This window comes from Strix aluco, chromosome 2, assembly GCF_031877795.1.
Source record: "Strix aluco isolate bStrAlu1 chromosome 2, bStrAlu1.hap1, whole genome shotgun sequence".
In the NCBI taxonomy this organism is placed as follows: Eukaryota; Metazoa; Chordata; class Aves; order Strigiformes; family Strigidae; genus Strix; species Strix aluco.
The window spans coordinates 125,597,928-125,622,573 of NC_133932.1; the positions used below are offsets into that span (position 1 = coordinate 125,597,928).

General features: G+C 43.5%; 1 protein-coding gene across 6 annotated transcripts in view; it reads left to right on the forward strand.

Moving 5' to 3' along the window:
- Window positions 1-462: 462 nt before the first annotated feature.
- The window catches only part of MTMR2 (myotubularin related protein 2), a 63,982-nt gene continuing 39,798 nt past the window's right edge, over window positions 463-24,646 (forward strand). The window contains exons 1-2 of one of the 6 annotated variants that reach the window (XM_074816212.1): window positions 463-629; window positions 21,792-21,897. In XM_074816212.1, coding sequence (XP_074672313.1) covers window positions 544-629; window positions 21,792-21,897 — 192 coding nt within the window. In that variant the 5' untranslated portion in view covers window positions 463-543. Of the gene's footprint in view, window positions 630-1,086; window positions 1,105-4,006; window positions 4,025-4,070; window positions 4,138-13,841; window positions 13,979-20,965; window positions 20,984-21,791; window positions 21,898-24,646 lie in introns of those variants that run through there. The other 5 variants (XM_074816214.1, XM_074816218.1, XM_074816213.1 and 2 more) reach the window with 5 other exon arrangements.

Sequence of the window (24,646 nt, forward strand, 5' to 3'; positions counted from 1 at the left end):
GCTGCCGCCTTCCCTTGGTTTTCAAGAGGCCACAAAGAGAGATCCTGGCCAATTCTGTACCCCCCCACCCGCTGGCTGGCTCCCCCTGTCTCTCACCCTCTTCTCGCCCCTAGGCTGGAGGGATGAGGAGCCCCCGGGCCCCGGCCAGGCTCAGCCCGCGGGAAGGGAGGCAGGGGTGTGGCGAGGGGAGGCCGGGGACAACCCCCTTCCCCTCCCTCCGGCCGCCGAGCTCGGCGGCCCGGCCCCTACCTGCGCGTCCCTCAGCCCTGCGAGGGGAAGGGGCCGCACGGCGCCCCCGCCTTACCCCCTCCCTGCCCGCCGGGACTGCGGGCTGAGGCGGAGGCAGCCCGGGGGAGACCCTGCCGCCGCCGCTCCCTTCCCCGCAGCCCCGCGTTGCCAGGCTCTGCCCCCTCTCGCCGCCCCGCCTCAGCCCGCCCTCCCCGCGCGGCACGCCGGGCCAACATGGCCGCCTCCCGCCCCGCCGGGCGCCCGCCGCTCGGCTGACAGACAGCTGCCCGCCCCGGGGCCGCCCCGCCGCCCGGCATGGAGGAGAGCTCCAGCTGCGAGAGCCTCGGCGCCGGGCGGGCGGCGGCGGCGGCGCGGCCGCCCAGCGGCGACTCCCTCTCCAGGTAACGGCCGCCGCGCCATCGCCCCCCCGCGCCGCCGCCGCCGCCCGCGGGGGGCCGGGGCCGGGCTGCTGCTGCCGCACCGCCGCGGGGCTCGGCGGCTTGAGGGGCCGCTCGTCAGTCAAGAGCCATCGCGGGCCGTGGGGGGCGAGGAGAAGGGCGAACAGGGGTCGGCGAGGAAAAGGAAACTGAGGGGATGGAGCCGGTGCCATTTTCTCCCCCCGTGGGCAGGAGGCTCGGGCGTCTCCCCACCGGTGGGGCGTCCCTGTGGGGCGTCCCGGCGCTTGGGGCAGCTCTGGGGTGACGGTGCACGCTGGCAGACGTGACTGCGGCCAAGCCGGTTCCTTTGACAGGCGTTTAGTCAGAGAAGGAGGTGCCACCCCCACCAGCCTTTCGATAAAAGCTCCCTAAATAACCAGAGCTGTGCCACCAGCCGTTGATACGTGCAGTGAATGGATTTAGGAAATCACCAGTACAGGTGAGCTTTTGCTGGAAGCGTAGGGTAGGCACCGGGTTTGTTCCTGCACACTGCTGTGCCCAAGCTAGGCCTTATCATGTGCTTTTTCAGTAACAAATTTACTGGGGTATTTGTGGTTTTGTCCTCATGGCTTTTTTCTGAGAGCTTGACTGCGGTCTGAATGACATTTAATGCCACGTGGGTAAATCCAAGGTCTTTAAGCCACAGAAGCTGAAAGGAGACTTTCCTGTTTGTCCCACCCTCTGCAGGCTATTGGTGAAGTTTGAATTTTGTGACTCAGAAGCATGTCTCGCTTGGGCCATGCGTTTGATGCCAGAGAGGGTGGTAGGGTAGCAAGGGAGGATGTTGGCAGATGGACAGGGGTGGTCCAGGGTTTCGTGTTAGGGCCTGGGAGCAGGATGACCTGACAGCTGAAGATTATTCTGTCCCGTTCTGACTACCCTTGCCATGCCCAGGTCGTAGGATCACAGGGTAGCTCAGGCCGAAGGGATCCCGGCATCCCTCAGTCCAGCCTCCTGCTCACAGCATGGACAGCTCTGAGATCAGATCAGGCTGCTTGTGACTTTTACCCAGTCTGGTCTTGAAAACCTACAAAGATGGAGACTTCACAACCCCTCTGGGCAGCCTGTCGCCATCTCCTGAATCCTTTCCACGTAGACATTGGGACTGCTTTTTGGTCCCCTGAAGCAGTCTCTGCTCCAGGCTCCCCCAGCCGCTCCATGAACTCCCTCCAGCTCATCAATGTCTTTCCTACACTGGGGGGCTAAAACCTGGGTGCAATATTCCAGAAGTGCTCTAATGAGTGCCAAGTAGGGGGGGATCCTTCCCTGGATCTCCTGGCTCTGCCTCTGCTCTTACAGCCCAGGGTGCTGGTGGCCTCTTTGCAGACAGCATCTCTGTACTCCCATGCTTGGTTTTTCCCCAGCAGGACCCCCAAGGCCTTTCCCCCTTTCCCGCAGAGCTGCTCCCCAGACAGGCAGTGCCCAGTTTGCACTCAGGTTTCTTCATTCTTGAGTCCTTCATGACTCCTCATTCTCATTTCACCCTCCATCAAATTGTTCTGTTCTCTGCTCTTTGTTTCAGTTTCCTTGTGCAGGTTACCTGTGCCCTGCCAGATGCCTACAGGTCTCTTTCCCTCTTACCTCACTGACCCAGTATACCCAATATGCTCTTTTTTTTCCTTCTGCAACTTGGACCCATCTGGAGGTCAGTCACTGTGAGAGACACAGGCCTGTGGACAGAAAAGAGAGCTTAACTCAGAAGAGCCAATGGCTGCAAGGAACCTCCTGTTCAGCCTCTCAGCAGCATGCTCTGCACACACAAAACCATTGGGAAACGGAGATGATAAGTCTTGTTTCTGTGGAGCATGTACAAGGCTATGTCCTGCAGTCCCTGAAAAGGCTCAGACCTGAACAGATTTCTTGGGATATAAAAAAGCTTATCCAAAAGCTTTCAGAATATCAAGTGTCTGTGCCAACATCTAGAACTCATAGACAATTTTTTGGATGTATCCCAAACAAAATATATTCTTCTCTAGCTAGGTGTTGGAAATAGATAAATGTTTTTCATCTGCAGTTGTTAACAAAAAAACCCTCATCTTAAGTTGGTGTATGCTGTGAAACTTTTTAGTTGAAATGGTTAAGATTAGGGCAAAATTATAAGAAAGTAAAATAAGGTTCTTGTAATGGGAGATGCCTGGTGCCCTTCAGAATGTGTATCACCAGCTTCCCCTGGAAATCTAATGATACTTATGCGCAAGTAAATAATTTTCCTATGAATTGGATTGTAGATCCATTTTTTTTTTTCATTAAAGCTGCACTGTAGTCTGATTTTATGCATCAGAACAGCCCCTCTGAAGCTAATGGGATTATTTGTATATGTTGAAACATACTTATTTTCAACTCTGGGATTGTGGTGTAATAGCTAGACTAACTTTGAGTTGTTAACCTGTGACTATAGAAATGTGACACATTTTCACTATGTGATTTAGTTTGAAAAGTTAGCTTTGGGGGTGATGTGAGGAGCATAGTGAATCGTGACGGTGCTGTCATCAGTTTTTGTAATCCATTTTATTTCAAAAAAACAACAGAAAATGAGTAGAAAGTCACTCATCCCAGATTCACAGCTACCTAGCAATGTAAAGCTTTATTGAGTTGTAGTTAACTGAATTGTTTTATGCGCGAAAGGTGCTAGTATTAAATATATACAGATTCTTCCAGCTCCAGCTCAGAAGTGAGTTTCGTGTTTCTAGAGATACTTAAGATCTAACTCCTCAAGAAGAGATGCTTGATAGAGTTTGCTTATACATAATTATGGTTGGGCACATGAATAAGTGCCTTAAAGAACATATATACATTTATTTGTATTTTAATAATGCACATGAGATATAGCAATAATGGCATTTGACAGTGAAAGTTGCTTTGATATTTTAATAGACCCTAGTAACGCGGAGTACGTGTGCTCCCCGAGTAAGATACGGGAATAGCTAAACAAGCGTTATCTACTTTGTGTCACAGCTAGAAAAATATTTGAAAAGCTCTTTGAAACTCACAGTATAGCTGTTTGTACATAGTAAAAAATCCCCATCTCTGTGTGGAAATACTGAGTTAGTTTCAAATGAGCAGGTCACAGCTAATCATAGTTGTGCTGAAACAGCTATTCTGCTTATCAAGTCTTAGCTGTCTCACCCAGTGCTAGTTTTGAGTGGCACAGCACTGGGTTCTGCAGCTCTCCGTGGTTTCCAAAGGTCAGTATTTAGGACAGACTTTTCCCTTGCATCCTGTCCTCGTGGAAGACAGATGACCATGAGCCAACTACTCATAAAGAGCTGCGGTGGTATTTAACTGGCAGCTTACAAGGAGCACTTGTGTGTCTGCTGCATCAGGCCAGGAACAACTCGTGAGACAGAAGGAGGAGTGAGGTAAAGCACTGATTCTGATGTTTACGAGCTACAGCACAGTTATGTCCAGAAGAGCAAGCTTTACACAGTATTATGGACTGCTTTTATATCTGTGAAATGGCTGGGGATCCTCGGTGAGTGAGTGATAAACAGCTTTCAGCTGTGCTAGTTAATCAGACTTCTTCAAAGACCACTCTTAAAATGAATTTGTAGGTAGAGCTGTGGGTGGGTTTTTTGTTTTTAAACTTGAAGGTGCATATGGGCGCTTTGACTTTTGGAATTCATAGTAACAGCCAACAAAATTCTGCCATAATCTTTCCTTTTGTGAAAGGAAAGCCAGATAGAGCCATGTATGACTTTAGCAGAACACGTGACTTCAGGAAAAAGGTGATGTCAAACTTCAGATATTTACTTTTCATTAGAAGCAATTAGGCATTTTGTTCATGCAGTCTGTGTGGTTATGTGCTGTAGTTTCTGAGTGAACATATATCTCTCTGTATTCCGCTGAAATGTTATCTGAAAAAGCATATTGCAGTCCAGTCTGAACAACAGTCCAATAAGATACCTAAGAGTCTTTGTGTTAGATCTGCTGAAGGTAAATTTGTACTGCCTGTGCAGAAGTGTGGAGGTGATTGTACTGTAAAGAAACTGCTGTAGATGTCAGTGATATTTCAACCTCAGTATAACATGAGAGAAAGAGATAAGGCAGTGGGCAGATGTTTCCTGCCAGCAAGACTGTAGCAACGTTTGATGTTACCACTTTCTGGTTGCTTGTTACCACCTCTCTACTGATGGTTATCATCCACAGAGGTCTGCAGACACAGTGGATCCTATGCATTGCACTTTTACTGGAGCATATGAGAGTAATCTTGCTCCTTGTCTTTATGTTTGCAGGGATAACTCTGAAAACATAAACGCTGTGTAAATCAGTGCAGCTAAGTCTGTTGAAGCAATAGCTCCATGAGGTATGAACTCCCCCCTTCGTCTCAAATAAGGTCCTGTCAATACCTGATCTGATTTAAGGCTATGTTGAAGGAATTCCTTCCCCAAGGATGAGAGTGATGCTGGAAGGAATTGGGTCTGTAAGCTGTTGGCTGAGGAGGGCTTGCTAACACCACATTGCTACCAGATGTATGAGCTTTGCTGATTGAGTTGTTTTGTGATGAGTCATTGAAGTTAGATTTTGAAAGGGAAGATTTTTGCCAGTTCTGGTGTTCAGTGAAATGTGAGTAGCTGTCATTTTCCTCATGGGCTCTGAGAGCACTTCTTGCATTTGATTTCTTATATGTGTGAAGCAGGATTTCTCAAGAATTGTTACCATTAAAGACAAGTACATTGCTGGCTGAGTGTTGATAATGAACTGTTTCTTGCATCTGCAAAACTTAACACTATGCCTAGAACCAATTAGCGACTCCAGGCAGGCTCATTATCATTAATTTTAATATGTGAGCGATAATTTATAACACTTATTTGCAACTGAAGTCCATTCTGAGATAATTTTTTTGTGTACTGTATATTGTGAACATAAAGAGCAGTTTTGCCTGCATGCACATTTGTGAAGTAAGGAGCATCTTTTATCAGAGTTTGAAGATTTGGGGCAGAAAATAATGAAAATAACATTAAGTCTAAAAGACTTTAGAGCTTTTAATTTATGCACTGCACTTGCAAAGATAAACCATTACCTTTGAAGAATTCGGGAACTGTTTTTAGTAGCAATCTTTGGCACGCACGTTTCTTCTCCTGCATTCAGCAGCAACCATTCCTCCTTCTCTTGGAGCGTGAGACCTTCAGTCTTAGAAGTTTTCCTCTGTCAGGCACACACCCATCTCTGTCCAGGCTCTGACCATTCAATAAAAGTGTACGTGTCGTGTTTGCTTTTTAAGTATATTTTCCACTTGAGAATATAAAATACAATTGACATTCACCTGTTTCTTGTATTGCAGTTAATGTTCTGTTGCTCTTTAAAGGCCTCACAGGAATTTGGGGTGTCGTGGTTCTAGCTGCTGTACAGAAGGCGATGATTCCTGCACTGAAGAGCCAGGGACCAACTATTTAAATGTGCCCAAGCCAGGACTACTCTATTTTTACTAATGCCTGGTGGGTAATTTTAGTAAGCTCTTGGACGTGCAGTCAAGTGCTGAGACTCCTTGCTGAGAGATTGGGTGAAGAGTGAGGAAGTCTAAGGATGAGATGAAAAACTGCTGTGGAGAGATGAGGCAAGATCTGACAGCTGGTGAGGAGTAAAGCTAGGCTCAGAACACGACTCTCTTGGGTCCCATCAAGCACTGCCTTTTCTGAAGAGAAATGGTAATGTTATGTTGACTAACAGTCTATTTGCTAGATAGTTTTAAGTTGTACACAAAGTTCCTTAACTACAGGCTGTTTACAGCAGGGACACAACTACAGAACCTGAATTTTAAGATTGAGGATGACCTGATGATGTCACATGCACAATTCCTATCTGTTACATGATTGTACTCCTGCTATGACTTCAGTTACAGGTTAACACCTGTCTCAAACAGATTTTGTTATCTATTTCTGATGTTTTATTATCTCCCTTCCTTTGCTAATTGTTTTATAGCTCATGTACAAAGGCAAGAACTGCATTTGGAAAGGTCATAATGCCTCTTGAATGGCTCAGCAGAATCAGTAGTCCACAGCTTCTTTTTCATGAATCTTTTCCTGATGACCTGCTTTACTGTTACTGGTTTTTCAGTGCTGAGGGTATCAGGTAGTCTAAAAAGACCTGATCCACACACTAAAGGGCTTATGTTAACAGAAAGCTTAGTTGAGGAAAAAACCAGCAAGCATACGTTAGAAATGCATCGAAAACCTTCCAGAGGTCACTCTGATAAGGTGTTATATAAAAGGTGTAGCTGTAAAGCAGGACGTGAAAAAAGTGGTCTTGTTATTTGTGCATGGGAAGCCCATTCCACCATGAAGAAGAGGGTGAGAGGAAGGTAATGAAGTGCTTGGTTTGTAGAAGTGCTTGGGATAACCCAGGGAAATGAGAATACAGAAGAGACACTGTCACAGTAATTACTCCCCTCTTCATTTTAACTAAAAAACATCTGGCTCTTTTATAGCCCCGGTAACTGGGAGCTAATGGAAGAAAAAAATCAGTGAAAGACAACAACAAAAAAATCAGTGGAACTTTTCAAGTATTTGTTTTTCCTTTTCCGACCATCTGTAGTTTCTTTTGCCAGACAATGTTCTCACTCAGTAATTTTCCAGTGATTTCAAGGTAGCTCTTTTCCTTGCTTCTCTCTTACCTCTCTGCTCCATGAATTCTTTCCCATTGCTTTCTAAACCCTGATACATTTGATGAGGAGAAAGTGTTAGCAGTTTTCTAGTCCATAACCCCTTCAAGGTGATGTTCTAGTCATGTTGCTAGCTCTGTACAAATGCTCCCACTTTACAGATCTGGTCTTTTTGTAGTCTTCTGGCCATGGCTCCAGAATCACTAATGTTAGGTCACCCAATGGTTCAAATTTGATCTGGGTCAGGTGTGGGTATGTGATCATATTTCTGCTGAACTAGTTAGAAAAAACATGAGTTTATGGGGTTTTTTCCTTTGTTCTGGGAAGATGGGCAACACCTGTTTAGAATAAAACAAAATTTTTATCTGGATTTATTTACTGTGATGTAAAGAGACTACATGCCCATACAGAGTGTTACACTCAAAATCTTGTTCATGGGCAAAAAGGCAGCACATCTTTATACAGCAAAGAATTTATTGTTAGTGTAACTGAAATTTTGAAAGTCTAATCATTATTAGTCCATATGCAATTATTGCAGAAAAAGAAAGAAGAATAATGCAGTTAAAACTGTCTTAGTTTCCACCCTTCTTTCTGGTGTTACGCTCACCCCTCCCCTGCTCCTTTGGGTCCTAAGGTTGCTGGTTTTATTCTGGTGGTGGTGGGTGTTAGAGTGAGTTGTCAGCATCTGGAGTCCTTTGCTGGGAGAGAGGTATGAGGTTCGTGTTGATGGTTTCTTCTTTCCTTACTATAGGATCCACCTGGGATCATTTTAGTATGTTTGATAAGACAGCTTTACACCTATCTCTTTCTTCACTGGTCTGCAGTCCCACATTGCATCTGATTTTTGCTGTATGTGGTTGTGTTTATGTGTATTGGATACTAGTTCTTTGTTATCCCTAAAACCTGTTTTGTCCAGCTCCAGGTATGCATTTCTTTAACTGACCATTGGTGAGTTGTTTATAGCCGTGGTCTCCAGTGCCAAGCCTGTGCCCCATCTCTTCTCAGCCTGTGCCTGTACTCCTCTGTGCCAGGTCCTGTGTCTCCACTTCTCCAGGCCTCTGCTGTCATACCAGGCTGTTGTATTTCTCTATACAAAGCCATTACATTAGTGGTAAATATCTCATTCTGTACAGAGTAACTGCTTGTTACTGCTGTCTGTGCAAAACTGGTTGTACCACACACAAACAAAAATAAAGTAGATACAGACACCTGGCCAATTACAGAACTTGAGTCACAACTAAACCCAGTAAAACAAAGCTGCCAGCAGGCCGAGAAAAGTTCAGACAAAGCAAGAGTAACAAACCTTTGTCCCAAGGACTTGAAAATTCACTGCAAAGCTTATGGCCTATGAAGAGCAATGGCAGTGCTGAATGACAGGGCTAAAGGTTAACCCAGCTATATTTTTCTGAACAAAATTTAGCTGTTGGAGTGAGTATACAGCTGACCATTGCTTGGTGTTTTGTCAGCAAAGTGTTTGGTCGGGTTTTTTTCCCCCCCGGCACAAAAAGCACTAATATTTGAATTACTGAGCTCCTGACCCACAGCCTTATTCACACCTCCTGCCTTTAGTGAAAATGAAGTATTTGTGCTGGTTTTATTGCTGTGTTAATAAATCCTGTTGTTGATTTCAGTTGATGTCACTGCTATAAGATGGCGGTCTTCTTGAAGAGAAAGATTGCACAGATAGGTAGTAGGGTGAGCCTCATCAACTGTTTCAGCTAAATCTGCCCATGAAAGAGCTGGAGCCTGTGAACAGATTGGTTACATGTGGAAGATTATAGGGGCTGTCTGGCTGCTGTGGAGAGCAGATGCTGAAGGTAGGGGCGGGTCACTGAAACCTGTAGCTCCAGAGATGAGCTACTGAAGAATGACTGTCAATATCAGTCATCAGAGGTTGGTTTAACCAGCAGATGGGATACCTTTAACAAATCAAAACTGCTTGGCGTCTCATTTGTAAGTAGAATATCTCTGATAAAGAAATGAAAAATGTGGGATCTTCTGCTCACAATTTAACCAAGTTTTGGAGTAGTCTGTACTTGAAAATTCAGGCTGTGTCCTCTAGTCTAAGGGTGGGCATCCCACTTCTACACTGTAAATGAGCCCCCACACCTCATGAGAGAGTGTTTCCCAAGACTTTTTCCTCAAAGGTGAAGAATCATGCTACCAAAACGGTTATTAAATGCCATGGTGTGAGAAGAATGTGGTGGAACTGTTTATGGATGTGCTCAGGACTTGTGCCAGCTGAGCAGTCTTGGCCCTTGTTACCATCTGCTGGGGTACAGCTGCTGATCACTGCTGCATCCAGCACCACAGAGGGACATCTTTAATCATTTTTGCTTAAACATACTCTGATTCTAGATTCCACCTTCTGCTTCCACTTTCTGTTTCCACCTTGCATAAAGAAAAATACAGACATCCTGGATGAGATTTGTCTCATCTCATTGAACTGATACAGATCTCTGGGTTTCTTTTTGTAGACAATGGGGAAGAGTGAGTCATCTCAGTTTCTCCCCAGTGACTGTAAGGAGGGGCTACAGTGAGTAATTCAGATGTGACCACCTACACAGAACTCCCTCCCCATCGTTGTGGTAGTGGCAAAAAGTGCGTTGAGTTTGGGTTGTTCTCCAGTCCAAAAAAGGAAGGAACTATTTCTTAACTCACGTCATTCCTCTTTTTTACATATTAACTAAATCTGTTTGCAACTGAGGAGAGAGAGCAGAGATTTGTAGTCTGGTTTCCTAAGCCCTGTTTCTTCATGTATGTGTGTATATCTGTCTAGTTTGTCCACTAGTTTTTGTATCATTTGGACAGCTTTAACCATGTTTGACAGATGAGTGAAAGTAATAACTTATGCCAAGTTTTGCATTTAAACAAAGATGGAGATGGGAAGGGAGGCCATGTAATTTTTCCCATTTTTTCCATTTTTCAATTACAGAAAAAGGCAGTTCCTTTTTCAACCCAAGGGGATACCTAGATGAGATAGATGTCATGAATGTGTGCAGATTCTCTTGGACAGGGCTTCTCTCAAGTTGGAGAAATACATTATATTCTCTCATTTTTGCATTTCCTTCTTTCCCTGTGCTTTCTCTGGTGTCTGCAAAAGGCTGTGTTCAGTTGAAAACAAAAAGCAAAGACAAACTTCTCTGCCACAAGACACTCATCTTCTGGAAACCAGGGCAGGATCTAGTTCAGATTGTCATATCTCCATGTGAGATATGGCAAAAAAACTTCCCTACCCTCAGCAGAGTCAGTACACTCCATAAGTAAGTCAACTGACCAAAGGTCAGTGTCCACTCTGGGATACTGAATTGTCATCTAGACTCTATTGCCTGGGTTTCCACTGACTAAGTGGGAGTGTGGGCACCTGTGGTATCTGCCACTGGGAACTGAACCATCCAGACCTCATTGATCCTACTCCTCTTTGATTTACTTTGTTTTTCACATAAACTGATTTCTGCCTGAGGAAGCAGAAGTGGTAGGAGGAAGTGGCTATGGGTGGTCTTAGAAGATTAGCCCTCATTTTGGATCCATGAGAACTGATGAACAGAAAGTCTTCGGATGAGCTTGAAAACTTTGTATGCCTCATTTCGTTGTAAGGTGGAAGAGTTTGAAAGACCTTTGTTTTCAACATGTACCTTACAACTGGCCAGTGGGGTGAATGAGTGTGCAGAGCTCTTTGGCAAATCTGGGCCATATAAAAATCAGTGGCTGCTGAGCACTTTGGAAACTGGGCTTTGTATTTAGACAATAAATGGGACTGAGTTCATGGGGGTCCCAGGTATTAGTGTTGAACCTGGGGACTTTGACTGGTGGACCACAATCTTCAAAGATGCTGGGCTGTCTGGAAGTTGTAATAAGATACAGATAAGGTGCTCAATGTTTCTGAAAACATCCCTCCTGTTTTGTCTTAGCTTGAATTTCTGGAAATAAAGACCCCAATTATTGAACGCTTGGCTTCTTTAGCCTGGAGACTCTGCTAGGGACCAGTTTCATGCAGGGGCTGGACTGCCAGTAGAATATAATTGTTCTCAATCCTTTTTTGAGCTGAGTCTAGTAGAGCACGCAGCTGAGTAGTGTCTGTGAAAGTTTATCAAGGTGTTACACCACGTCAGTTTTGCTAGGTGATACAAGACTCTCCAGATTGGCTGTATTTATATATTCTTTCCTCCTTCTTTTGTTTTTTTTCCAGGGTGGAACAAGTAATGTCATTGATGAGTAAATCGCTGGTATTTTTAATTCCTGTGGGTGTTTGGCTTATTGGGGTGAGGGCGTTGTGTGGTGTGTGTTTGAAAGAATCAGAACATTTAACAATATGTGTTACGTTCTAAGGTGTTTTTTAAATAGGGGAATAGGTAGGAATCTAAAGAAAAATTCAGACAGCGCATGAACTGTGGGAAGTATACATATATTTGATTAAACTATACATAACTGGTTCTTAGTATGTAACTAGAAATTAAGGAACTGCCAGAATACAAATAGTAAAAGAGAAGTTTTATCTGTCTTTTTATCCAGTTCTGTCTGTCCTAAGGTGAGTACTTACTAATGTAGGTATTATTTCTGTTTCTTTCCTTGATCAAGTTAATAGGGTTTTTCTAAAAAAAAAAAAAAAAAAAAAAAATTAACAAGCAAACAAAATATTTTATATCAGGTGTTGGTTTCTGTTTTTTCTGCCTCTCCTTGCTCTCAGACTCGGGAGTTGTTATTACAACTTATCGTGAGACTGCCTGAATTTGCATCAAAGTCCTGATAATTTTTTACTTGTATGTTCTCCTCTGGCTTATTATATTTCAAAGGAAGGGGGTGGAAGTTTATATGGTAAATATAAATATTGGTAAACTGCAAGAGGGGGTTTGAACTGTATATAGGATTTCCATCATGACATTTGTCTGCTTTCAAAGTATCTGTGGAGACAATTAGATGTTGCCAGCTCTCTTTCTCTTGTGGTGTGCAGTGGTAATTCTGAGGTTGCTCTGATGTAGGAGATAGCAGCACCACCCAGGTCTCTTACTTCTCTTTCACAAAATGTCCCAAGCCCTTGAATTGGCTTCAACCACAGGAAGAGCTAAGAGACACGGGTGGTCTTAGAGCACCAAGAAACACTTGAATTTGGATTCTTGAGTTGCCTTTTTGCTGGAGGCAGTCATGCTGCATGGAGAGCCCCTTGGCTGTGGTCTGCCCAGGCTGCTGCCTGGGCCATTGGGGGAAGAGAGCTGCAGGTCAGGACATTATGGCCCAAGAGATCACTTGACAGACATCCTGTCAATCAGTGATCTCCCGAATGGCTTTCTCTCTGTCACTGTGCAGCACTTCTTCAGCCATCTGAAGCCTGAAGTGCTAGAACTTCTCCCCCTCAGCCATGTCTTTTTGACCTAGAAATACTGTTTTCTTGGGGGGGGGGGGAGGGGAATTTTCTTCACTTCTAGTTCATCCTGCCCTCCGCAGCATCTTATATTTGAAAACAAAGTCTCTAGCTCCTTTTGAACAACCACAAATGATCCCCAAAAATGTAGCAATAACCTAATGTGTAGGAAGGCACAGAGATGAGTCAGATGGGAGCACTGTTCCAGCAGTCTGTGTTGTCGGTAAGCAGGGTTGTGGTTTGAACCCCTCTTCCCCTTGTAGTCTTAATTTATTTTCAATGGGAAGGGTCTGTCTTGGTGATTGGAAACCCTCTGAGGCACAGACCCAGCTGTGCTCACCGTCTCTGGGAAGTCTGTCAAACCTTTCTCACAAGCACTAGGGCAGAGCCAGAATGACTGGGCTGCCTTTCCATCGTGTCTCACCTGGAGGAGGTGGGTTGCTTGCCTTGCCCACCGCTAACTGCCCAAACTCCTAATGCTGCAAGCAAAGGCGCTTGTGCTAGTGGTGGACTTTGCAAGCCAGACATTTCCATTAGGAACTGGAATCAGACCAAAGTACTGGGTTATCAGCCTGCTTTCAGGATGTAGTAACTAATTTTGGACTCTAGGTAGGGGCTGAAGTTCACTTGGTGAAACAGAGGTAAAATGTCAGTTCCCTGCAGAAATCTAACAACTTCTTGAAAAATAATTTCTTTTTTTCTTCCCTTCTGTTTTCTTCCTTGTAACTGAGCACCATCCGATACCAGCCTGGAGCTTAGTTAGTTAGAAACCTAACTGCCCTATTGTTCCTCTTGTGAATACAGATCACTTTGTAGTTATCTTCCATGTGCTGATCAGAGGATATTGGTTCAGGCCTCTATTCTTCCTGTTTTTTACCTTCTGGATTGTTTGACTCACGAAAGCATGATACTGTGGGCTGCTCGCTGTTATTAATTATGTGCTGCATATTGGTTTGTCTTTGGGTGTTGGCCTTCTATTCTCGGAATCTTGCAAATATTTTAAACAATCAGCCTATTGTTTAGCAAGTGCTCTACACACACTGTAGGCCTTTTGTGAATTTCTGTTTAAAAAAAATAATAAAAGAATGACTAATGGAGCACGAACGGTGCTTGTGACACTGTAGTCCATTGTGTAACTATTGAGAGCAAAATTTGCATTCCTAGAAAAGCTTGTTCACGGTCAAAATATAGGACATTCTCTTTATGGCTCATGGGAAAACATGTACTATATATTCAGCTCAGGATGCTACTTAGAAGGATCAACTTTTAAAAAATGACATTTTCCTCCCTTGGAACATTGAAGTTGGACTGAGACCCGGCTTTGCTTGGCAACAGAAGTGAATCTTTTTCATTCAGGCAAGTGGTGTGGGGGGCTATTTTAGGTCTGTCACACACACATGCACAATGATTTGTTTGCTGAAATGGCTTCTTTTTAAGATGTCATTAAGCTCTGACATGCCAGCCCTTTTGAATGGAGAGGGTGCATTATTATATTATATAACTGTCTGCCTCCTCTGAATGCCAGAGGAAGCCTGGCAGTTGGTGCTTTTCTTTCCTTCAAATGCATATTTGTTTTTTTTCCCCCCTTGAGATTGTTACAGGTCAGGCAGAGGTTAGAGTGGGATCTTTAAATGTTTAGAAAAATTGTGAGTTCCATGTACTTCTGAAATGTAGCAATTGTCTGTCCTGCAGGTGCCTAAAAAGAGGGTACTGGGTGTTTGCAGAGGGTAAGGGTGTATCTCATGCTGTAGGTAGTTTCCTTTGGTACTTGTTGTCTAAGTAGAATAAGCCTGTTTTGATTTTCTATTTCACTGTGAAGAATTAAGGTCAAGTCACTGCTCAGTGGAGATACTACTCCTTTGTCCACGTAAGCTCTTCCGGAGAGGGGCTGCCTGTTATTATGGGCGTGCACAGTGCTGAGCACTGTGGGACAGGAGGTGTTAAGATGCTAAAACTTAATTTACAGCAGCAGAGCGTGTTACAGCCCCGAGGCAGAGTGGAAGCCAGTGCTGAGTGCCCAGCTCCTGCTGCGAGGCCCTGGTTCGGTCAGATGCCAGCCGTGCTTTCAAGTGCTTGCCTGAAGAGGGGCATACAAGGGACTTCTGAGTACCCTTAGGTATTATATACAGATAAGGACTATAGGGACCACTTAGCCTTAGCAGAGAGCTGCTGTAAATGGGAGAGACTGATGTGGGCAGCAGCTGGATTTCCCAGGCCAGTTCAGCCAGTACTAGCTAGGACAAAGTCATATTCTTGGGGAACAAGCACCCATTTGTCTTGATCTGCTCTGATATGACCCAGAAGGTTTTTCAGTACTTCTTTTTCTTTCTCTGAAAGAAACAGGAGTGTTGAAAGTATTGAGGAGAAAGAGTTGACCATTTGAATTTGGGAAGTTGAGTGCTCAATACCTCTGTGTCATTATACTTTTAAGACAAGTGCCCAAGTGCTGCAGGTGCTTCTATTCATGGCCCTGCTGTGAGTTTGATCCAGTTGGATCCTGCTCTCTTGGCATCTGAAGCTTCCAAATTAAATTGTATTTGCCACTAGTCATCATTAATTTGCAGTTTTCACCTTGATTTAGGAATGTACATAATGAGAAACTTTTAAAAAAACAGGAAGAGAGGAAATGGAAATTTGCCCTCTGCGGTGTTTTTCTCATTTATGACCTCTGTGTCTGAAACTCTATTGCTCAGTGGTGCATTTTATCACCTGTTTTCCATGTCAGTTCAATGACTATTGAAACAAAACATTGTTTGATACAGAAAAAATGGTGTGAGCAGCTCATGCCAATTAGTGTCTTGAGTAATTGGCACACCTTTGCAAGCAATGAAGAAGCTACTTCTTGTACTGGGAGGGAAGGAATATTCATAAGGAAGGTGCTGGAGAAGTGACTTTATCATCACTGACTGCATTTTGGTTGTGTTATTTATATGAGTGAGCCAGACAGTGGTACAAAAAAATAGGTGTCCTCAAGCCCTATGCATATGCTGTAAATAAAAATGGCATATTTTCTAGAGGTGCATTTCCTCCCGTGCCATCAGTTTTTCGCAGAGTTTTTGCAGAGTTCTCATATGCAGGTTCCCACTCAGGGATTTCGAAGAGGAGCTTTAGAAATCAGAACTTGATTTTTTTTTTTTTATCATCTCTGGGTTTTTTGGTTGGTTTTTTTTGGGGGGGCGGGGGGGGGGGGTTGAGCAAGTATCTTATTCTGAAGCAAGACAAAGGTCTCCTCCTTAGTTTTCAAAGTCTGAACAAGTGTCTTCAAAAATTAACAGTAGTTTCTCGTGAAGTTGCAATGCATGGAATCATAGAATGGTTTGGGTTGGAAGGCATCTTCAAAGGTGATCTAGTTCCAACCCTCCTACCATGGGTAGGGACATCTTTCACTAGATCAGGTTGCTCAGAGCCCCGTCCAACCTGACCTTGAATGCTTCCACAGATGTGGCATCCACAACTTCTCTGGGCAACCTGTCCTGTTGTCTCACTGCCCTCATCGTACCCAGTTCCATTCTGCGTAGGATTGTTTCTTATCTTTGGGAAGGTGTGTATGTGTATATTTTTTTATGTTCTTGATGAACAGAAGTAGAAGGAATATATGTGTATATTTTTGATGTTCTTGCTGAACAGAAAGAGGCACACCTCTAAGAGCCTGCTCGGAAATAACCATTCTCAGCAATTACAAGCTGGGATGGCTCATCCCGATCACCCCTCGTATTAATGTCATGCCCTTTGTCTCAAATTTTGCCAGAAGTTTTGAAGTTTATGTGATACATGAAATTGATTGTCGTGACTTTCTTCTTGGGTCCCATGGCCTAAGAGAAGAGGTTGTGTAGCGTTGTCATCCTTAGGCCTGATGCTCACAGAAAGTTCTTTGTAAATATCTCCTAGGAGTTTTTCTTTCCTCTGGAGGGTGGAAAAATATCCTGGGTTTGGAGTACAAAGAATGTGGTATTAAATTCCCTACAATAGGGGTAAGGATACAGGGAGGAGGACTCAGTCCTGCATAAACGGTGCATTTGTCTGCATCAAGTTAGAGCTGTGGGGCTTCACTGTTTGATTCTGGCACTTCCCTTGCATCTTTGTGTTTATCTTTTACCTGACCTGAGTTCACTGTGTCATGCTCAGACCCTCATGAGGTCAAATTGCTCTCTTCAGAAGCTGTACTTGTGCTTTCTCCTTTCAGGTAAAACTGTTGCTTCTCTACACTAGGAAAGCAGTAACTTCAGAGTCAAACTCTTTCTGTAACAGTTGGCAAAGCAAATGGCAACTACAAGTTTTTATTTCTTTTCTTTGGCTTTCTTATACATCACATTTTTTACGTTGCAGGGGTCTGAGGTTAGAGATTGACTCGGATGACTCTGACAGATGCCATTTAATGATACTTTTTGAAGTGGCTTAAGACCTTATCACTGCTTTCCCCCAAAATATTTCCCCTGAACTTTCATAGTTTAAAGGGATAAGTTTGCGTGTCTCAGACACTTCTGTTTGCAGCTTCTCTACATCTTTGTTGACAGTTTAAGCTAAGCACACTGGCATACCTTCAATTCTGCTACAGATGCAGTAATACCTTTGAATTGCCTGAACAAGAATCACCGGAGGGCATCTGTCTGAGTCTGAATTATGTTTGAAAACCACCTGGTGTGTTGTGGGATCGTCCTAATAATAACAATGAACACTTTATCAGGAGTTGAGTCATTGTGCTTGGTTTCCATTGTAATTCTCTTATTAGTTGCATATATGTATTCCATATAGCCAAGGGGTTAATACTGCGTGCAGATACTGTACAAGACCATTGTGCTGACAGCTCTCATTTGGAGTCATTTATCATTCAAAATCTGATCATAAGAAACACGTTCAAATAATAAAAATAATTACTAAGGTGAAAGACATAGATCAGTGTTAATTGCATCCTAAACCTGTTTGCTGCTTCTGCATGGGGAGGGAGGAAGGAGAGGAGAAACAGGGATGGCAGTAACAGGCATAAGGTGCTTTCCCTGAAGGTGCTTTTGAACTGTTGGTAGGGGTCTCTCTTGGCACTTAACACAGACGTCCATCAGCAAGGATAGTGTGGAGCTGCCTGGGCCTGAAGCATGGGAAGAGAAATGCTCCAGGAGGTCCTTGGTCTTCACAGGTTCCTCACAGGAACATCTGCACTCTCTTTCTTTCCTGTAGGAAGAGCTTGGAGTATTTTGTGAACCTGAGTATATGTTGTTTCCTAGAACCTTAATGAGGTTCAGAGATAATATCGTTATTTTGCATGTTTATTAAGTGTATTGAACTAGACCTTAAGCTAGCAGTGATTGGCACAGCTCCAGTGATTTTTAACCCTTGCTGAAATCTGCCCAAACCTACCTGTGTTCTCAAGTGTTTGTCAGGTGTCCCTGAACCCAGCAGTTACATCTGACCGTTGTGCCTGTACCATCCCTCAGGTTTGCTCTGTGTTGTCTTACTGGTGGAACACAGCTGATGGGGCTGTGTCCCTGTGAGAACAGAGCATCCTCGGCGAGGTCCTCGGCATGATACCAGAAGTACCCCGTCATACTGCCAGAAGCATTGTACAAGACAGCTTTAACTACATTGGCAAAAGCTGGGATAATGAGCAGAAGCTGTGACAGAAACCAGAGTAAATGATTTGCCCAAAATGATGCAGAAGGGCTGGTGGCAAAGCGTGGAGGGAGCTCTGGTCTCCTCACTCTGAGTTTGTGTGTCAGCCCCAGGATGCTCTTCCCCATCTGAAGCCACGTGAAACTGCGTGGTTTGAGGATCTTTCCTTTTGCATTGGCGGCAGAGAAGAGCTTGAGATTGACTAAACCACTGAAGTTAATAAACTTCTCATGTGCATGCAGGGACATCAGGTTAATTAGTTTGCTAAGCAGCAGAGCTGGAATTGTGCAACTGCCTGACAACGATAAGAAGAGGGAGCCGCAAGCCAGTGGCGTTTCGGTTGTCTGCTCCTTCGTTCCATCTCAGCTCACTATAAATGATGGATGAGGAGAACAGAGGCAGTGAGCCAAGCATATGCAACCTATGCATACTGCGCAGAGCTGCATAATCCAAGCGGTATTGTTCACTGTGTGTGCAGGCGGCGCTTCCCAAAAGCTCGTGCTGCTGTTGCTGGAGGGAGGCTTCACCGGTGGTTTCTGCGGGAGCAGAGGGACACTGGTGCAGGGAGCTTTTGAAAATCCACTTCTAAAATGCAAATGCTTTCCTTCATTAAATCCCACTTGAAGCCAAGCGTGATCAACAAACACAAAACACTTTCACAGCTCAGACATGCTGTGAGTTATGGTTCTCTTTTTTTTTTTTTACTTTTTCCCCTGCGTAAAGCAGTTTGCCCCTTAGTCTGCCAAAGTAAAATTAATTGACAATTTCATAAAAATTTTTGATCTACAATGATTAGATAATTGCTGCTTGTGTATTAGGTAGGCACTGGGAATGTATGAGGGCAGACAAGTTGCGTAAGCAGAAAAACTGGTGAAATTTTGATCCTTTTGTTAGCCCTCTCCCTCCCTGGCTGTTAAGAGCAGGTTAGACGGACAGGTTTAGGGAGTTGTTTGGGTGTAGCTTGTCCTAGTTTAGGGACAGAGAGACTAGCACACTCCATTAAACCTTTCCAGCTTTTCCAGCTCCCTTTCTGTGACTAAAGGATATGAAATTCTTGATGCAAATGCTTCTCCTAATAGGTTACTGTGCTCAGTGATTTAGTGATGGTCGTTGGGTGAGTAAGCTGTCCAGCATGGTGCATGGGGTCCAGGCTAGCTGCTGGTGTGCCCCTTGCTTAGTTATTTACACCTGTGCTAAATGACTTGTAAACTCAGCAAAGTTGCTGACCTGTAAAATCCATCTAAATACACAAAATTCTGGGCCCTGAAAGGGGAGGGAGATAGAAGGCATGGCTTCTGGAGGCTTACTTTGAGCCTCTGGCTCCCCCGGCTGGAGCCGGCATGGGAGAAGGCACGATGGAGACCCAGGGACAGGAGTCAGAGTTGTCACCTGGTGATAAAGGCATCTACAGTATCTGCTTACTCTTCCTTGGTAACTTTAAGTACCATTTCCTTATGACTTGCTATACAATAAACTGGCGCTGCCTTGTGCAAAGATTAAATTAAGTGTGATTTCTCCCCTTCCCCCTTTAAAAGTCAAACTAATTAAAGTTGCAAACACAAGGGTGAACGCTTGGAAGATGAAGGCTGACCATGCAGAAACCAGGCTGAAAGGAATCTCAAGGCAACACATCCAGGGGTCTGAGCTCGTTTAAGTAAAGTAATATAAAAATGTGGTTTAGTGCTAAGCCTAATTTAGCATGCCTGCAGGCTGCTGTGCGCAGAAGTGCTCTCAGCCTTCCTCATCATCTCCAGATACAGATTCCCTCCCTCTCCGTGTGCTGCATCTGATGATTTATACAGCCATGTAATGAATCCAGTCAGTCCTGTTATCCAACAGAAGACTCTCTTCATGTTTATTAATAGTTTACTGTCCTGGCAGATCAGCAAATTGAACCATGCATCCTGTGATGCTCGTCCAGCACAATGGAGATAGCAGCAGTGTGCAGCCCAGGTTGAGAGGAGGAGGAAGAGAATGGAATGTGAGCAGCCCGTTCAGCAGCAGCACACACTTTATATCAGTTCTGTTGTGAGACTACACAAATTCAGCGTATGTGTGAGGCCCTTTGATCCGTAAGAACAGGAGGCTTTGCAGATTCAGTCCTTGTTATTTTAGTGTAAGATTATTTTCTGTGTGGGACGGAGACTGTGGGGCTGCTGCAGCATGAGCAGTGTTGTGTGCACAAGTGCCACCGTTCATCTGAAATGACAGGAGTTTACCTGGCAACACCACAAGGATTGAGTAAGTAGGAAAGCTGAGTGATTAGCTGTTGAACCATGTACAACAAATGCATTCAGTGAAATTGTGCTGTTCGATTGGCACACCAGTATCGTTTATTTTAAATAATTTTTTACTGTTCCCAAAGGTTCCGTTTCTAAGTTTCTACTTCATAGGATGAAAGAGTTGCCAATACTCTTTAATCCTTGGAGAGAAAGGACTTGACCTCCCAAGAGGCCAAATTTGCTGTAGTCCTTCATGTTTTTAACACTGCCTGTGCAATACTTTGCCAAACTCTGAAGAATAGAAATAAAACCAGAACATTTTAGCTTTTTGGTGGCTGTTTACCAGCAGCAAAACAATTTTCAGACAATTAACAGATCTCCAGGCCCTTTGGAAGCTTAGATATAGCTGTTTCTAGGTTGTCACATGTCTAATTAATACAAGTAGTAACGGTAATACTCCTGGCGGTATTCTGCTTCAGCCAAGTCTAGGCTTGCAAGCCTGAGAGCTGATCCTTAAGAGTGTCTTTATACCAAGGTAAAACCTTTCTGGGGTCGGTAAGAGTGTGGGAATTAATTGGCGCAGGTACGTTCGCTGCTGTACTGTGGCTTCAGGGAATAATGTTGTACCACGGAGGAACTTTCTTTACAGTCATCTGGGGTTTTAAGAGCATTATTATCAAATGCTAATTTTAAGCAATTATGGTTGTAGGAGAGGTCGCAGCATAAAAATGCTATAAAATAAGCTTATTTTAATTGCTTACAGCTGTACTAGAAAAACTCTGTAGAAAAAGGAAATAACTGTTTTGCTTTGCTGTTTAGCAAATCGCACTTTGTATCACCAGAGAGGTATGCTGAGAGAGTCTTTTTAATTCTCCTGAGGGTTGTACTTATACCTGAAGGAGGAAAGTTATGTGTGATGAAAAGAGTTTTTATTCTGAGTTTCTTCCACTGCTGTAAAGCTGCGGTTGGAGTTGTGCTGGCATGCGTTCAGGAGTCTGTCTGTTTTCATCCCCTTGCAGCGCACTAATATCTCCCATCTGAAAGCCTGAAATGGAGGCCCTTAGTTTCTGTAATTTAGGATTTGATCAAGTGTGTGTGATCATGATAACCTTGGCTCAGTCTGAATTGAGATTTGGTAATGAGTTGTGTGCGCTTTGGTAATCTGTGGCAAGGGCGAGTAAAACAGGTTCTCTTAAACCACTGCTGAGGGCTGAATAACTGAGAATGGAAAGGGTGGAAATAGTGAAAAATGCCTTATATGACTGTAAACGAGTGGCTGTGCTTGCTGGCTTTTGAGCATTCTCGAGCATGGTTTTGATACACTGTGGTGTTTCTCTTTATAGTGCTTCCACTTCTCACTCGGACCATTCTACTCACACCAAATCTGCTTCCGCTATATCATCCGACTCAGTCTCCACCTCAGCAGACAACTTCTCTCCAGATTTAAGGGTATGTAAGTTTTGTCTTAAAAAAGAAAAAAATATATATATTGTGGCCTCCTTCAGAGGACATTGCTTGCTCTTTTGAGTTTGGGTATGGTAAAATGATGTCAGCTTTAAGGTTAATGCCAAATTTTATGTAGCCAAAGAATGAAAGGACCCAAAGTCAAACAGGTGAAATTGAAGTTTAATCTCTACCATATTATTTCCTTCTTTATAAAGTTGTTTAATCTTCAGAAAGCTGACTCTGCAACCCACACTTGGAGATGAATTTTCAAAGGAACTCCACTTTCTTTTAAGTGCTTTAAGTAAGTGAAATCCTTAACCTGCCAGTTGTATATCCTTTTTTTCCTGTTGTGTGTATATATAAGAGATGTTCTCCCTTGAGAAGTCATGCTTGTTTGTAAACACTGCATCCTTGGAAGTATCTTCTTTCAGAGGAAGATTGCTATCTCCAAGCTGATAAAAATAATCTTGTCACAAAAAATTGCTCTGACATAAAAAGGTCCAAACAAGGCTCTTTTAAGTCTGTTATTAGATTAGTTAATTATAAATTCAGAGTTCTATTTCAGTGTCATAGAAGTTTTGAAAGCTATCTATGCATTTCTCTTATGAAACCAAGGTGCTTGCTGATATACATTTGCTTTAAAAAAATGTCCCTGAGTATAAAACTATTGGTGTTGGTACATTCTAGTAACAACTCTTAGCATTTCTGAGCTGTGGTTGAGCACCTTTGTACAATCTAAACACAGTGAAATTGCATAAAAACCTCTAAATGCAAAACTAATTTCTTTGACAATGATGATAATTTTTGTCCCTTGAGTGTTGTCTCAGTAGTCCATAATTAATAACAGAAAGTCCACCTGCTCATAAGTGTCAGGAACACGACTGTTTCTTTCTAAAGGCAGCTTACTAGCCAATATTAAGTTAAGATTTGAAAATGAATCAGTAGTTTATGTGTAATCTAATGATAGTTTACACCTTTTACCTACTACAAACAGTAACATGCCTGGGTAAAGAAGTTTGTAATATATCTGAAGTTTTTTCCTCGTGAAGTTGGTGTTTTCAGTTACTCCAGCATGCAGAAAGCATAGTTTTTAGGGTGAGGCCAAGTGATTCATTGATATGAATATACATAAGACTGTAAATACTGCTACAGCTATAACTGTATAATAGTATAAAAAAAAATTACACAAACTATTTTTTTACTTTTTTTTTAACTGAAGTTTGCGTAAGTAAATTTCTTTTTCCAGTTTTGATGCACAACTCAACTGCCTTTTCACAGTTTTGTGACACTTGGGAATTACCTTTAGAAGTAGAGAACAAAGCGACATTTTTTTTCTAGAATCGGGGTCGTCTTTCCTTCCTGGTAGTACGGTGTCTCAACATCTTTTCCTTGTAACCCCGATTGGGTCTTATGACTCTTTCCCCCATTTTGTCACCTTATCTGTGTGAATTGTAAGCTGTCTGGATGGGGATTCCAGCTCTCCTGGGCTTGTCTGGTTCCCCATCCAACAGGGCCTCTGTACGCACTAGCAGTCAAGACCAGTGTCCACAGAGGAATGTCGCTTGGCTGCATGATAGATTTTTCAGGCAGAAGATGCGTATGTATTGTTTACTGGAGGCCATTAGAAGCCCATACTTCCTTGCTGTGCTGCAGTTCCTGTAATTTGCAGAGTGATTTCTTCACAGTCTTCCCTCTTTTTCTTTTTTTTTTTTAATTTCTAAGCAAACTAAAGTTCTGCCATGGTTGGAACAATTGCTGCTCCCCTTTCATTTTAGAATAGTGTTTGAGGAGAGATGGTATAGCAGAGAATTACTTAATTAGAATAAAAGCACTTCAGGCCAGGTGTGAGCATGTGCCTCTGCTGGTAAAATGCTTCTTGCTCTTAACCTGCATCAGCTCTGTGGAGCCTGAATTCAGCATAAGCCTGCCATGCTTCACCTGAAGCTTGCTCTGGCAGAGGTGGTGTGAGTGGCTGCCACACAGTTCTGTGTAGGCATAAAGCTGGTTCTTGCCTAATGCTTGAGTGACTGACTGTCAATGGTAAGCAGGCCTAGAGAAAATACATTCCTATGGTCCTACTTGTATTAGGGTGCAGGGAGGAGGGGACTCCTTCTGCTAGCTCAGGTTGACTTTATCTCTCCTAGAGGAACTCATGCATTAACCATTTCTCTCTTCATTCCTGAGAGTGTCTGATGCTGGAGAACAAGCCTGGAAGGTGGGATGAAGATCTGTCCTCTACCTGTGGACAGCTTCTTGTGTTGGTATTGCCAGGGCAAGTCAAACAACCAGTTCTTAAATCAATCGCTGCTAGTGCGTTACTGTTTGCTCTCCGGGCTTGCTCTTGGAGCCTAGTGCTAGCTCCTAAATGGAAGATTTATTATGAGTGGTGATCAGCTAACACTGATTTCTTTCAGGTCTTGAGAGGAGAATAAACGTCCTCTTTCTGGGCTTGTAATTCTTTGTCCAACTTTCTCTGAATGAACATTTCTGTCATGTGACAATTCTACAAGTTTTTTTTGAAGTCAGTTCTGTGAGACATTGTTCTTACTATTTCTTTGATCTTTCTGAGATGTGGCCTTGCCTCTGATATTGCAAATGAGGTCATAAATTGACTGATACAGTGACATGAGCATGTTCTCTGTTCTGGCCCTTTCCTTACACGCCTGAGCGTCTTGTGCAGCTTTGTTTGGCACAAGACAGCACAAACTCCCAAGTCTTAACAGATACTGAGATTTGAGCTAAGCACCTTGTT